Source organism: Triturus cristatus, chromosome 9, assembly GCF_964204655.1.
Source record: "Triturus cristatus chromosome 9, aTriCri1.1, whole genome shotgun sequence".
Classification (NCBI taxonomy): Eukaryota; Metazoa; Chordata; class Amphibia; order Caudata; family Salamandridae; genus Triturus; species Triturus cristatus.
Genome location: NC_140592.1, coordinates 1,150,317,333 through 1,150,333,622, shown reverse-complemented (window position 1 = coordinate 1,150,333,622; position 16,290 = coordinate 1,150,317,333). Strand labels below are relative to the sequence as shown.

Below are 16,290 nucleotides of genomic sequence, written 5' to 3'. Positions count from 1 at the left end.
GGAGTGTTGGACGCCTGTACAGGCCCCCTGTCTACCCCGTGCACTGCACACTGTGCGGGTCTGGTGCAGTTTAGCCTGACCCGTGTGTGTACTTGAGGACGCACGTCATCGACGGTCCATAAATGTTATGTTTCCAGCACACACTTGGCTGGGTTATTTTTGAATACCACTAAAGTCAGTTTATAAGATCACGCGTTTCTTTAAACACTGAAACAGCAGATTATAAATCCTCCGCGTTCTGTGTATGAGTCGTTGTCATCGGGGTACAACATCCAGGCTAGGTCAGCCGTTTTCACACCGCTGTGTGATCTCGACACACCGAAAGAAGCACTTTAGGTTATACCTGTAAACTACTCGGTCATATTTGAACATTACTCGTTTTAAATTTTATTTAAATTACAGCCTACAAATGTTGCATGGCAGCGCACTATGTGAGTGTGAATTTTGTGTGTGGTTTATGTTCCCAGGGTTTTGCTTGGCATGTCTTGTGCGTAGGTTGTTTCGTGCATCGTGGTGTGTGTGTTATTTGTGCACGTTTCGTGCACCAATGCTGCTGCTGGCACTCCCTCTGGCGCTTTCCGACCATGCTCCGCTGAAGCCTGTCTGAAAGGCTGAATTCATTTCTGAAACATGCAGCAGCAGAAAGAAAGAAAACAAAGTGTTCCACCCCCTCACCCTCCCACACAGCCTGGGAGTAGTTGAAGTCGGAAGTCAGCTGTGCACTTGCAGCAGTGACACACTTGGCAGCGGCTGCCCCTTCCTTGTGTGTGTCCGACGCGCTCAGGGCTAGCCCCACACACTCTTCGCCACGTGCCAGGGACCCCCCTCGGCGCGCGCAGTGGATGATCCCGGAGCAGGGCACCTGCCACGGCTCTGCGATGGACGCCGCTCGGAACGGGGGTGGCGGGGACCCGGTTGTCTCCCTCCGCAAGCGGCTGAGCGTGGGGGAGCTGCGCCTGTACTTTGAGTCCAGGTGCTCAGCGGTGGAGGCGTCCCCGGGGGAGCGGCGGGGGCACCCGCGCAGGCGGCGCCGGAGCACCGGCTGGCACCGCTGCAACGGCGCGGAAGCCGGGGGCAGTCCCCCGCCGCAGCCCGGGGTGCCTCAGTTGACGATCACAGCCTCGGAGGAGCAGGGACTCGGCAGCCCCCTGTTGCCCGGGGGGGTGAGGAACACGGACGGCTTCCTGCACCTGGGCAGCGCAAACACCAGGCGGCTGTCCACCTCCTCCATCTCGTCCACCGGCTCCTCATCCGCCTTCGAGGACTCCGAGGACGACCTCCTGAGCGACACCGAGAGCAAGAGCCAGGGCAACGTGGACCTGGAGCACAGCGACGAGCCCAACCAGGTGAGAGCATGCCACTCGGGCTACCTAATACTTTGCCGCACTGTGCTTTGCATGCCATTCTGTCAACATTACACTGTAGTAAAAAAACAAAACTTTAGTGTGACACTTTGTGCATACCATTCAAACCTGTAACACAGGAACGACCCCCATCCAGGTGAGAGCATAATACTGTGCCATGCTTTCACCCTGCTTACCATTCAAACTTGGAGCACGGAACAAGCCCAGCCAGACACGAAGATTCCATTCTGTCAACATTTATACTATGGGATTGTGCCATACTGCACTGCGCCACAGTATTTACTATTCAGATATGTAGCACAGCAAGAAGTCCAGCTAGGTGATAACATGCCATTTTGCCAATATTATACCGTGGCTTGCAAAACTGTGCCACACTGTGTTTACATTTAAACTTGGAGCCCAACCAGGTGAGAGCATGCAACTCAATCTTTCCACAATACTGTGCCATGCTTCTCTCTGCTTACGATTCAGACTTGGAGCCCAGCAGCAAGCCCAGCCTGGCGAGACTATGTCATTCTGTCAGCATAATACTGTGGCATACTATACTGTGCCACACTGTGCTTACCATTCAGACTGGGAGCAGAGTAATGAGCCCAGCAATAACAAAATATGCCACTCTGTCAATATTACACCTTGACATGCTTTATTGTGCCACACGGTGCTTGCCATTCTAGCTTGGAGCACAGCAAGAAACCCAGCCAGACAACAGCTGCCATTCTGTCTACCTTACACTGTGCCATACTATTCAGCCAACATGATACTGTGCCATACTCTAGTGCCTCACACTGTGCTAACCGTTCAGATTTGGACACAGGGAAGAGCCCAGACATGCGTGAGCATGCTATTCTGTTTACTTTTCACTGTGCCATCCTGTACCAAACTGTACCACCCCATGCTGTGCTTTCCATTCAAAGTTGGAGCATAGTTACAAGCCCAACCAGTGAGAGCGTGCCTTATACTGTGCAATAATATGCTGTGCACACTTTGCTAACCGTCCAAACTTAGAGCACAATCCCAAACCCAATAGGGTAAGAGCGTCAGCATGCCATTCACCTTGTACTGTGCTGTGCCACACTGTGTTTACCATTAAAACGCGGAGTTCAGAAACAAGCCCATGCTGACACGCCACTCTGCCATCATTATACTCTACTACAGTGCCATACCATGCCACACTGTGCTTACCATTACAACTTGTAGTCTGTGGGCCGTATACTATGGCATACTATAATGTACCTTTGAGCACAGTGACAAGTTCACTCAGACCACAGCATGCCATCCTATTAACCTTATGCTGTGGTACTGTGCCATATGAGAGTGTGCCACATTATGCTTGCCATTGAAACTTGGTGCACAGTAAAGAGCCCATTCAGGTGAGAGCATGCCAATCTGTCTACCCTATACTGTGCCATACCATACTCCACAACTCTTCGCTTGCCACTCAAACTCGGATCACAGTAAGCAGCCTAGCCAGGGGAGACCATGCCACACTGCCAACATTATAGTGTGCAGCTGCTGTGCCACCCCATATTGTGCCTCACTTTACCTGCCATTCAGTCTTAGAGCGCTGTAAATAGCGTAGGCAGGTGAGAACATTCCATTCTATCAACTTTTCACTGTGCCACACTGTGCTCACCTTTCAAACGCAGAGCACAGCGACGAGCCCAGCCAGATTAGAACATGCCATTCTGTCTACTTAATACTGTGCCGCCCTGTACCAAGCAACATGTCCCTTACTGTGCTTACCATTCAACCGTGGCACTTAGTAACGAGGCTACCTAGGTGAGAGCAAAGTTTAATGTGCCATACGCCATTTACCCCATTGTGCTCCTATGCCAGCCTGTGCTAGCCAATCAGTGATGGAGCGCCACAATCAAGCAGGAGCATGCCATTCTGCGTACCATGTACTGTACACCATCCTGTTCTACTGTGCCATACGTAGACCCTGACCTAAAATTGTATATTAACCAAGGGCACCAACTTCCCCTTATTCCAACACTTCTACAGATCTACAGTTGAGGGAAGCAAGTTAAAACAATCATCACAGAGCATCATGCTCCTGAAATGTCGGCAACAGGCTGCAGCACATGACAAATCAGGTGGACTGACAAACGTCCCCATCAACAAGGGTTTCAGTGGCAAGGGCCCCGGATACATGCAGACACCGTTCTCTCACTATGTACCAACTAAGACCCACGTGACACCCAACAAGCACTCAATCTACCGAAGTTCGAGAAGAAATAGCACAGGGACACCCAGTGCTTTAAGTGGGGAAAAAAAACTGGGGGTGCTCTAAAAGGGGCGTGGTTAATGTCTTGAAGGGGCGTGGCCTATCCGAGTAGGGGCGTGGTCTAAATCAAAATAACTAGCACTGTGTGCTTAAGAAAATCATGAGTACCGGCACTTCTCCGTGTTCTCCCATTGAGTACCGGGACAACTGGTGCATAAGTGACTGTCACTATTTGTGCTCTGCAAATAGGCAAAGGATCAGATGTGCATGTTTTCTGAACACTTTTACATGAGTCACTGATGGTCACCGTGAGCAGCTCGCATTGCACTCAACTCCTACTACAGAGCTCTCAATAGTGGCCTGCCATAAAGACCCAACTACAACATGAATTCACACCCAGACATATGGAGGCAACTCAGTTCACTGTGCTCTATACAAGAGCTGTATGACAAAAACTACAGAAACACAGCATCAGCAAAAACAAACACTTACGAAAAGAGAGATGAACTAATATATGTGAAATGTAATCAGAGACTGCAATATTGATATGGATTACCTTTGGGTTTTTACAGTTATTGTTGAATAAGCAAGGCGTGTGGTTGCCTGTAAATGTAAGGACACGAATATGGGGTCCGGTAGGGAACGGCTTCAAGTCAGTGTTTTATTACTAATGGGTATGAGACCGAGAGGACCCGTCCAACTTAAAGGCCTGAGTCCAAGTACTTCCACTCGTTATGGAGGAATGGAAGGCAATGTCCGTCTGAGGGTGCACAGACAGGGATAGAGATGTTGCATTGTATTGATCGGAGTTAGGTGCTCCTGGGCGTTTTTTCTTAGCCAACTGTGCAGACTTCAGGCTTGGAGTGACTGGTCTGTCAGTCTGATGCATGAGTGGGCCGCACAGAGCTCCTACGTGCATCATTTGGAAGGTAAGGTCGTGTTTGCAGAGGGATATGCCTTTTCTTGTCTACCACAAGCCCTAGAAATACAGAATGCTAGTATTCGGTGCTGCCACTCTAAGGGCAGAGGCGCCCAGTGTCGTTGGATCGTCTGGAAACAAACAATGTGTGATGCAACTAGGGCGATTACGGGTCAGAGGCGCAACTAGAGCCAAATTTCGGGGGGGGGGCTGAGCAAAAGTTTCGGGGGGGGGGGAGGGGCTGAACTTTAAGCAATAGGCAGAGTGGAGCTGCAGGGGCTCTTAGAAGGGGTGAAACAACAGCAAGGCCTCATTAACATGCAAATGGTCTTTTAAAGACCTGTGAAGTGCTCGGGTGCGGCTGCTTTTTTGCCCGGGAAGGTGTCTCATCCTGGGCTGCCACACACGACAGGGGGAGGGGGGCTGAAGCCCTGTGAGTCCAATGGGTGTTGCGCGCCTGTTACGGGTTGCATATTAACTTCGGTCTCTGGCGGCACACGATGTAAGGTCTTATGCGCTTACAGAGTCTGAGCACCGGCAGTTTTTTTTTGGGCCCTCAAAACGGGTCCGAAAAAAATAAATAAAGAACGGACTACCTTTAGTAGCCACGACAATAGAGCCCGATAGAGACCCGTTTCGAGGGCCCCCCAAAAAAACTGCCGGTGCTCAGACCCGGACAGACCCGGCCCACTTAAAGCCCTGGGGACACCATGAAAACCTAACTGGGTACACACGTTCCTGACTTTTGATTGGTATCACGAGAAGCTGCAACTAAAGGACATTAGGCCCAGGAGGCATCGCACATCTTTGTCATAACTTCCAGCACCCTCAGTAATAACCATTTCACTCTTCCTTCCCCATCCCCTGCCCACCTCTACTTAGTACCACTCTCATTACAACTACACCATTACCTCAATCACAGAGCAAAGGGGATACTGCCTTTGCCAAGGAAGAATACTATTCCCGGAACTGACCCCAGCGACATCGACTCTAGGAAGTGGCCTCACCTAGTAGGTTTAGTGTCACATGAAGCAATTGAAATAACTAAATATTGTACTGCTAGTCATGTGATTTGGTACAAAACTGTGCAAAGCTATGCAGTACCACACTGTTCTATGCACCCTCCGCCATACTGCGCCTTGTTTTTTTGCAATTCCTTGTAATAATGTGCCACACCATATTATTCCAGGTCGCACTTTGACATGTTGTGCTTTACGATAGCTATATGTCAAACTCTGGGCACAGCAAGGAGTTTGAAAAGACGTATGTATGTATGTATGCATGTATATATATCCATGGTGTTTCTATAAAGCAAAAGGCAACGGAGAGCTGTCCATGGTTATTGACAAGCATAAAGTCAAGAAGTGATAGGAGAGGTAGCTGGGTTGTGGACGGTTAATGCACTGTGATGTAGTGTTCTTTAAAGATGCGGGGCTTCAACTCTCCATCTTCATCGGTCCTGATGGATATGGGGATGTTGTTCCAGATCCTGAGTGCATCACTGAATCGAGCTATGATATGTCATGCCATGCTGTGCTATGCCATCAATTAGACCCAGAGCTCAGTGAGAATCCCAAGCTGCTTTGCCCTATAGGGGCATTTGTAAGCACAGACATTCCAATTGCTTCTCAGCGCTAGATGAATTGGAGGCGAAAGAACCCAAGCAGAATGAACAAGGGGTGTACGAGCCTGTGTCATGCCACAATAGGGTATGCTGTGCCTTCCCAGCCCCATCCTCTATAATGAAACACATGCATTAACAGAGCTGGGAGGGAGGGACTAGTATGCTGCTATACTACATAATACCTGCTTAGCTACTGCATACCTTTTATCTGTGCCATCCATACCTACAGTACCACCATACAATAATCTGTATAGTTTGGTATAATATCTTCTACACTGCTCCACCTGTCGCTACAGGCACATTATTCCATGCACATGCCAAGTAATCTAAAAACCGAGCAAAGGGTTGCACAGTGTTGAGGACTATCAGTTTTGGTGAGCTCCTGGAAGTTATGTTTTTGTGGTTGGAGCACCATAAAAATTAGAACGATTGTATGGCTAAATGGTATGGTGTTGCGGCCTGGGTGGGGTCTATGTGGTATGATATGGACCACTAGAATTATGTGGTTCTGCAGCAGGGGTTTTCGTATATATTTAAGAATTTGCCGCATATGCCACCTAATCGATCATATTATGCATAATTTGCAGATTTTAGCAAAAAAAAAGTTTCTAACTCAACAGAACAAAAATTACAAAAAATGCCTTGAAATGTTGTTGTACAGACAAAGGCACATTGGAAATGCAAAAAGAACTATTGATGGACAGAATGCAGAACAATGTCATACATTCACCCCAGTACAGAGATCTGGGCCTAAATCCATCGTTTTTTTGCTCACCATGCCATTCCAGTTCGGACCCAGCCATATGCAAATCAGTCTTGGCCCTGTGCCCAATGGGAACAGTCCAGCTCGAACTGCCAGGCCAGGTCCTCTCTGGACTGGAAACAAGCATCCTAGGACCGGTTTCGGGGTTTCACCCCTCTTCAGCCAGGATAGCTTGATTCCAGTGGCATGGAGAGCACGGGACTCACGTCTGAGCATACCCGTCCCACTAGGGGTGACAAATGCAAAAAGAACTATTGATGAACAGAATGCAGAACAATGTCATACATTCACCCCTGTACAGAGATCTGGGCCTAAATCCATCGTTTTTTTGCTCACCATGCCATTCCAGTTTGGACCCAGCCATATGCAAATCAGTCTTGACCCTGTGCCCAATGGGAACAGTCCAGCCCGAACTGTGAGCTAAAGAATGATGATGGATTAAACCCAGATCAGTTGACTGGGGGTGAGTGTTTGATTTGCTCAAACGCTCCGTCCATCATCCCCTTTGGTATCGCTTTGTTCGCCCTAAGTTGAAAGGGTATGCCCAGACGTGGGTCCCTTGCTCACTTTGCCACTGGATTCAAGATAGCCTGGCTGTCGAGGGTTTATGAACCCGAAACGGGTCCCAGGATGCTTGTTTCCGGTCCAGGGAAGACATGGCTTGGCAGTTCAGGCTGAACTGTTCCCATGAGGCACAGGGTCAGACTGATTTGCATATGGCCATGTCTGAACTGGGGTGGTGGAGTGAGCTAATGAATGATGATGGATTAAACCCAGATCAGTTGACTGAGGGTGAGTGTTTGATTTGCTCAAACGCTCTGTTCATCATCCCCTTTGGTATCACATTGGGAATGCTGAATGTTCACCCTTCAGTTGTATATTAAGGTGTTGAACTAGTAATAATACAGTGAAACATTTGTCCAGATAGTTTATTTAAGCAGAGAACGAGGTTTGGGGCAAACGCAATTGCACTTATCCCTAGTGAAATTATGTTTTGATATGGTGCTAGTGACCGGAGAACCAAAACCCCTAAATCTCCTGAAGCAGAACGCCCCAAATAACCATAAATACAACACAATGGTCCAGCACCCAAGATACAATAAAGTGTGAAACAATATTAAGACACAAGTAAATGTCAACAAATTCTATTCCATAAGAACACACGAGCTTGCAGCAGAGGTATTTTCCATCAGATCCTTTTATTCAGTGATTTCTTTTCCAACATGTTAAAACAGACCATAGCCAACGCGTTTCATCCTTGCGGACTTCTTCAGGGCTACAAACAATATATATATATTTACAAAATTAATATACATTATTTACACATATTTTATACAATACAAACAATATTTACACCACGTTTTTGTTAAATAAATAAACCATGTTGTTTCCAGTTTCCTAATTCCATCCATGGACCAATATTTTAGACTTTTATAATGTTACATATTACACTTCTTTTTATTCACATATTTATATAGGATATTGAATACTCTGCTGATTCAAATATTAAAATACAGAAAATTTACAATCTATTTCTAAAACATTTCATTGTTCTATATTCTTTATACTCATCAATTTTTATTTTATATTGTGTATACATTTTTTCTTTTGGCCTAATTGAGCACAAGAAGAGACCTTAACCCATGACAGTATAATATAGGTTAGATTTCGCTTACCACTAAAAACAAGCTTTATTTTTCCGTGGTCTGTGCACTGCCCATTAGAGTACTGGGTTCTTTCTCTTCACGATCTTTATAAATTTTTATCTATTAAAAAAGTTATTTGTTTTAAAACACAATACAAATACACTAAAATATATTCAAATTATGTCACCAATTTCTTATGTAGGTTTAATATAATTATGATTTGCTGACCATACCTGAAAAGAGGGATGTGGCAATTGTAATATTTTCTTATCCACAAAATACTGCCTGTATTTTGGATTATTCAATGTAAGCCATCCCTCATTCGATTTTCATCTATTTAGCAAAATAAAGCACATTCAGTATATCACTGATCATGAACATGTATAAGCAGTTCTGACATACATATTTCTTTCATAAATAACAGATTTATTTTTTTGAAAATAAACCATTTTTTTATATAAAAGGCCTTATCATATTATGGAAATTAAACTTATTATCCATGGCGACCAAGAATAAATAAGAAAAAGGACTCGTTTTTGATAAAATGATGCATATACTTCATCTTGAAAGGTGTTCATATTTGTCAGTTGTACTGGTGAGAATGTTGGAAAATGCATATTATACTTTCAACCACTACTCTATCCCAAACCACTCCTACAACTGGATACCCCCACAGCTCCTACCCATACTGTCCTATTAACCACAACTCATTCTTCCAACCATGCTATCCAACTAAACAATACTATAGTTAACAATCATTCTGTTCTTTCAGCCTGCACCGCATAGACAACCATGCTATGCATCTGATCCAAACCATATCCCACAACAAAGCTACTCTTTTAAGCAGCAACCTATCCCCTTTTACGCAGTGGCACTCTAGGATGTTACACCTCCCAACCATGCTAGCCTTTCGACCAGTACCCTAAGCCCAAGCATTCCCTATATCTGAACAATACTATACCTCCCTATCATAGTATCCTTTCAACTAATCCTCTTTCCCCTAACTGTGACATGCCTGCGCTCAATACTAAACCAGATAATTATACTATGCTTTCAGATGATGACCTATTCCCCAGCCATGCCATGCCTATGAAGGATAATACACCACTCAACAATACTATACCAACATTATACTACATGTTTGGTCAATAAAGGGCCACTGAAATGTACTACACCGCCCACCCAAGTGATACATCCTGACATAAAGTAACTCACAGCCATATAGTACCACCAGCCATGTCCTTTATCAGTGCCCCCACACTGTCCCCATTCTAGTATCATGCTTCTATAGCCCACATTATACCTCCCACATTATACCTCCGACTGTCATTGCGCCATGTTGGTTACATACCCATACCTCGTGTGTCTATGGTGTCCAGAGCACGACCGCAACTCCAAGTCATGCTCGAACTGCTGGGTCATGGCACGCAAGTCTTTGAGGGAGAAATTCCTGAAGCTGCTAGTGGTCCAGCAGGCGAAGCCGCATCACGCAACTTCTCGAAGATCTCGGTCCCAATCGAGAGAGAGGCCACAGGACCACTTTAGGAGCCCCAAGTCTTTATCCTCCCACTCCAGGTCATCTGGACATTTGGGAAAGAACCACAAGAAGTCAAAGTGTGATTCGACTTCTCCTCGTCTGTCTGCAAATGCGACGAAGAAGCATCGATGTTTGAGGCATAGTTCTTCGGAATAGTTGCCAGGGCCGACTCCGAGCCTCCCAGCTTTCTAGGATCTGGAGCGATCCCCGCTCAGATAAAATAATTTTGTGAAGCATGCACAGCGTATTTGTGCAACCCAACCCCTCTGGTACGCCTCTGAGCCGCAGGGGGTCAGAGTGGGCCTCATCTGGTTCCGCACCGATGGCTCTGGCTTCGGCTCTGATGGACTCGGTTCAGCGCCAGTTGTACCACTGCGACTTTCCCTGGCGCCGGCCCTGTTGCCGCCAGGGCCCACCTGCAGCACCAGCCCCATTCTAATACCCAACTACACAGAGCCACTTCGACCGATGCCGGTGCTGATAGGACCCCTGCATCCTAGGTCGGAGGCTGAGCCCTATTCTAAAGGGCTAGGCATGGGGGAAGAATGGGAGGGTTCCCTGGAATCTTTAGAAAACCAGTTAGAACAGGATATGGACTGGTGTGAGGAACTCAGTGAGGTCATTGGTCTGGAGACCTCTTATGCATTCTCCCCCTACTGTGGGAACGGAGGAAGGAGCATCATATTCCATGATGGTGAAGAAGGCAGCTGAAGTTCCGGACCTCAAGTTGCCTTCGGTGGTAGTCAAGTCTAACATCTTGATGGATGTTCTACAACTGGGAGCTTCCAAACCCATGCTCTCTTTTAATGAAGCACTAACAAATGTCCTTCTGGGAACCTGGTCCAAGCCCAGCACATTCGATCCTGTGAACAGGACAATTGCTGGCCGCCACTGCCCCACACCTGGGGACCCGAACTTCCTAACCCAACACTTCACCCCAGAGAACTTGGTGGTCCAAGCCTCTACATTCCATGGCACCTTCCCTGCCGCATCCCTGGACAGGAATCCAAGGGGCTGGATAGCTTGGATACAAAGATGTTTTCCTCCACTGTCTCTTCATTGCAGTCGGTGAACACTGCATGCTTTTTGGTCCACTACACCCACACTCTGGTGACAGGGTTGTACAAGTGCTGCCACAGGTGTTGGAGTAATCCCGGGCCGTTCTTTCGCAAGTGGTCAAGGATGGGAGAGATGCAGCGAAGTGCACCATTTGGTGTGGTTTGGATACGGCCAACTCGCTGGACAGAGTGGTTACATCGAAGGTGGCACTAAGACACCTCACCTGGCTGAGAACATCTAGCTTTTCAAGGGATGTTCAGGCTTCCCTCATGGATGTGCCCTTTGATGGCAACCGTCTCTTTGAAGACAAGGCAGATTCAGTGCTGGAGCACTTTCATGACTCACGGGCTACAGCAAGTCCTTAGTCCTTGCAGCTGCCTCACATAATCCCCAGTCTGCCTATCGCTTCTTTCATGGCGCCAGAAGGGGCTTTAACCCATGGCAACCATATTCCAGCCCCCACCTCATGCAAGCTTCGCAGGCTGTGCGGGGGCAAGGATGTGGTTCATACCGACCCTGTGGGTTGGGGTAGCTGGAGGTCAGCAACAACCACCAATCCCCTGCAGCCTCAGCCTCTGAGTCCTCCTAATCTTGTCATACAAGATCATGGACATTCAGTTGGTGGCAGAATCAGCCATCAGCTCCATCACTGAGAGTCCATAACATCGGACAGGTGGGTTTTACAGATTATTGGGAGGGGCTACTCCCTTCCCTTCAAATACTCCCCTCCCCCTTTGCCTTTATCTCACGACCGGCTGACGGAGGATCGTTTGTCCTTGCTTCGCGAAGAAGTCACAGCTCTCTTGGCCAAAGGAGCCATTGAGAGGGTTCCGGTGTCAGAAGTAGGCAGTGTTTGCATTCCCCCTACTTTCTGATCCCCAAAAAGAACATAGGGCTTTGCCCTATCTTAGACCGGAGAACCATCAACCTCTCCCTCAAAAAGGAGAAGTTCAAGATGCTGAATGGCAGCGTTGGACTTGCAGGACGCCTACTTCCATATCCCTGTCCTGCCTGCCCATCGGCGCTACCTGCACTTTAAGGTAGGCCACAAGCATTTTCAATTCATTATGCCCCCTTTTCGCCTTACCAGCACCACTCGGGTGTTCACAAAGGTGATGGCGGTGGTCGCAGCTCTGTGCAGATCAGCGGTGCCAGTCTTCTCCTATCTCAATGGCTGGCTGCTGAAGGCGGGGTTGCCCCAGGATTTTGTCTCCCACCTCCAGACTACAGCGAACCTCATCCATTCGCTGAGGTTCACTATGAACGTGCCAAAGTCACACCTCACTCCCTCTATGACGCTCCCTTTCATGGGAGCTGTTCTGGATACAGTGCATTTTTGGGCTTATCCTGCCGAGCAACGAGTCTGGGATATTCAAGCTATGACACCGATGTTTCAGCCTCTCTCTTGTATTTCAGGGAGAATGACTCTGAGGCTGCTGGACCCCATGGCCTCCTGCATCCTCCTTGTGGCATATGCCAGAGGGTGTATGGGTTCTCTGCTGTGGGACTTGAAGTTCTAGGGGGCACAGCACCAGGGGAATCTCTCTGACATGGTCCAGATCTCGGGGGGAACTGCAAGAGACCTACAATGGTGGGTAACAAACCGCGATTGGGTCAGACGCAGACCTATTTCCTTTCCCCAACCAGATCTCACAGTAGTGACAGATGCGTCAGTCCTGGGATGGGGAGGCCATCTGGGAGAGGTCGAGATCAGAGGACTCTAGTCTTCGGGGAAATCCGGACTCCAAATAAACATGCTGGAGCTCTGAGCGATCCAACTGGCGTTAAAAGTCTTTCTACCCTCCATCACGGGAAGGCTGGTGCAGGTGTTCACTGACAACACCACTGCAATGTAGTATTGCATCAAAAAGGGTAAGATGGGTTCGTAGACTCTTTGTCAAGAGGCCCTGTGTCTCTAGAAATAGTTGGCACAGCAGGGCATATCCCTGGTGGTCCAATACCTGGCAGTCAAACTCAGCCGTCAAAGCCTAGCTGATCACAAATGGCATCTCCAACTGGAGGTGGTGCAAGGCCTCTTTCAGCAGTGGGGAGAGCCTTGGCTGGATCTGTTTGCCTCCATCCAGAATGGGCAATGTCAGCAGTTTTTTGTGCTGGAGTTTCCAAGGCGCAAAAACAACAATTGATGGACATAATGCAGAACAATGTCATACATTTACCCCAGTACAGAGATCTGGGCCTAAATCCATCGTTTTTTTGCTCACCATGCCATTCCAGTTTGAACCCAGCCATATGCAAATTAGTCTTGACCCTGTGCCTCATGGGAACAGTCCAGCCCGAACTGCCAAGCCATGTCCTCCCTGGACTGGAAACAAGCATCCTAGGACCGGTTTCGGGGTTTCACCCCTCTTCAGCCAGGATAGCTTGATTCCAGTGGCATGGAGAGCACGGGACTCACGTCTGAGCATACTGGTCCCAGGATGCTTGTTTCCGGTCCAGGGAAGACATGGCTCGTCAGTTCGGGCTGGACTGTTCCCATGGGACACAGGGTCAGACTGATTTGCATATGGCCATGTCTGAACTGGGGTGGCGGAGTGAGCTAAAGAATGATGATGGATTAAACCCAGATCAGTTGACTGGGGTGAGTGCTTGCATTGTTCAACACTCCGTCTATCATCCCCTTTGGTTTTGCTTTGTTCTCCCTAAGTTGGCAGGGTATGCCCAGACGTGGGTCCCTTGCTCACTTTGCCACTGGATTCAAGCTAGCCTGGCTGATGACGGCTGATTAGCCAGAAACCAGTCCCAGGATGCTTGTTTCCGGTCCAGGGAAGACATGGCTCGGCAGTTCGGGCTGGACTGTTCCCATGAGGCACAGGGTCAGACTGATTTGCATATGGCCATGTCTAAACTGGGGTGGCGGAGTGAGCTAAAGAATGATGATGGTTTAAACCCAGATTTAGTTGACTGGGGGTGAGTGTTTGCATTGTTCAACACTCCGTCCATCATCCCCTTTGGTTTTGCTTTGTTCGCCCTAAATTGGCAGGGTATGCCCAGACGTGGGTCCCTTGCTCACTTTGCCACTGGATTCAAGCTAGCCTGGCTGATGACGGAGGATTAGCCAGAAACCGGTCCCAGGATGCTTGTTTCCGGTCCAGGGAAGATATGGCTCGGCAGTTCGGGCTGGACTGTGCACATGAGGCACAGGGTCAGACTGATTTGCATATGGCCATGTCTGAACTGGGGTGGCGGAGTGAGCTAAAGAATGATGATGGATTAAACCCAGATCAGTTGACTGGGGTGAGTGCTCTCATTGTTCAACACTCCGCCCATCATCCCCTTTGGTTTTGCTTCGTTCGCCCTAAGTTGGCAGGGTATGCCCAGACGTGGGTCCCTTGCTCACTTTGCCACTGGATTCAAGCTAACCTGGCTGATCACGGCTGATTAGCCAGAAACCGGTACCAGGATGCTTGTTTCCGGTCCAGGGAAGATATGGCTCGGCAGTTCGGGCTGGACTGTTCCCATGAGGCACAGGGTCAGACTGATTTGCATATGGCCATGTCTGAACTGGGGTGGCGGAGTGAACTAAAGAATGATGATGGATTAAACCCAGATCAGTTGACTGGGGGTGAGTGCTTGCATTGTTCAACACTCCGTCCATCATCCCCTTTGGTTTTGCTTTGTTCGCCCTAAGTTGGCAGGGTATGCCCAGACGTGGGTCCCTTGCTCACTTTGCCACTGGATTCAAGCTAGCCTGGCTGATTAGCCAGAAACCGGTCCCAGGATGCTTGTTTCCGGTCCAGTGAAGACATGGCTCGGCAGTTCGGGCTGGACTGTTCCCATGAGGCACAGGGTCAGACTGATTTGCATATGGCCATGTCTGAACTGGGTTGGCGGAGTGAGCTAAAGAATGATGATGGATTAAACCCAGATCAGTTGACTGGGGTGAGTGCTTGCATTGTTCAACACTCCGTCTATCATCCCCTTTGGTTTTGCTTCGGAGTTTCCAAGGCGGCTCTCACCCTGAGACAGAGTAGAGTCAAGCCTCCTGTATGCCTTTCGGGCCCATACCACTTACCACTTCTGCCCAGAGTTCTCAAGAAAAACAGAAAAGACTGGGCCCAAGTCAATTCTTGTAGCACCAGACTGGGCATGAAGAGTCTGGTATCCTTAGCTTCTCAACATGGGCATCAATACTCCGATTAGGCTGCCCTTTCAGGAGGATCTGCTGTTGCAGCAGTAGGGGAGGGTCCTCCACCCGAACTTGTCAACTCTACACCTTCTTGTGTGGAGATTAAGCTGTGAAAGTTACCAGCTTTTAACTTTCCTCCCGAAGTTAGAAATTTTATCTTGGCAGCCAGGTGTCCCTCCACAAAGACGGTATATGCCTGCCGGTGGAAGAAATGTGTACAGAAAGGTCTATTAATCCCCTTTTTGCTTCCATTGTTGATATTTTAGTTTTTATTTTGACCCTTGCCCAGCTGGGCTCTGCTGTGGGCACTCTGACAGGGTATATTTCTGCCTTGTCTGCCTTCTTGCGGATGCCTGACCAACCCTCTTTATTTAAATTTCTCATAGTCAATAGATTCCTGAAAGGTCTTGTGCATATGTTCCCACCTTCCCCTCTCATTATGCCTCAGTAGGACCTTAATTTGGTTCTCACATATCTGATGTGTGCTCCTTTCGAGCCCTTATATAATTGTCCCCTCATGCTGCTTTCTCGTGGCAATAACATCTGAGTGAACTCCAGGCTTTATCATCCAAGCCTCCACCCTATCTGTCTTTCCAGACAAACTGGAGCTTCACACTAGATCCCGGACAGTCAGGTCGCGAGGGTTGGGCATTTTGCCCATTCAGTCCTGCAGGACTTTTTATTGTTTAGACTTTGTCCGCAGCCCACCACCTGGGACGGTATCCTTTGGGTATCTATTCAAAGGTAAGGAATCTGCTGCTAGATGTCTCTATCAGATGAACAAGTTACTTACCTTTGGTAACGTATTATCTGGAAGAAACATTATCTAGCTGCAGATTCCTTACCGAACCACCCATCCTCCCCTCTCTGCGGACAGATTTCTATGGTTAGGGATGATCTCTTTCAGGGCCATAGTTTGGACACACCAGTGTCAGTGCTCTTCATGCTCCATGCGTGGAAAGTCGTGAAAAATAGCTGACATCAGCGTGCTGAAGTGGCGCCTA

The 16,290-nt window shown here is 48.2% G+C and overlaps 1 protein-coding gene and 1 long non-coding RNA gene across 3 annotated transcripts in view; one reads left to right on the top strand and one right to left on the bottom strand.

Annotated features, from left to right (window-relative positions):
* The first annotated feature begins 679 nt into the window (after positions 1 to 679).
* ITPKA (inositol-trisphosphate 3-kinase A) overlaps positions 680 to 16,290 on the top strand; it is a 605,052-nt gene continuing 589,441 nt past the window's right edge. The window contains exon 1 of one of the 2 annotated variants that reach the window (XM_085627107.1): positions 680 to 1,346. In XM_085627107.1, the coding sequence (XP_085483233.1) occupies positions 843 to 1,346 (504 nt within the window). In that variant the 5' untranslated portion in view covers positions 680 to 842. The remainder of the gene's footprint in view (positions 1,347 to 16,290) is intronic. The other variant, XM_085627108.1, reaches the window with a different exon arrangement.
* Positions 7,816 to 16,290, bottom strand: part of LOC146799529 (uncharacterized) — a 73,188-nt gene continuing 64,713 nt past the window's right edge. Inside the window, exons 3-5 of the long non-coding RNA XR_014968935.1 lie at positions 8,777 to 8,876; positions 8,574 to 8,663; positions 7,816 to 8,173 (exon numbers count right to left, since the gene is read on the bottom strand). This is a non-coding gene — a long non-coding RNA (uncharacterized LOC146799529). The remainder of the gene's footprint in view (positions 8,174 to 8,573; positions 8,664 to 8,776; positions 8,877 to 16,290) is intronic.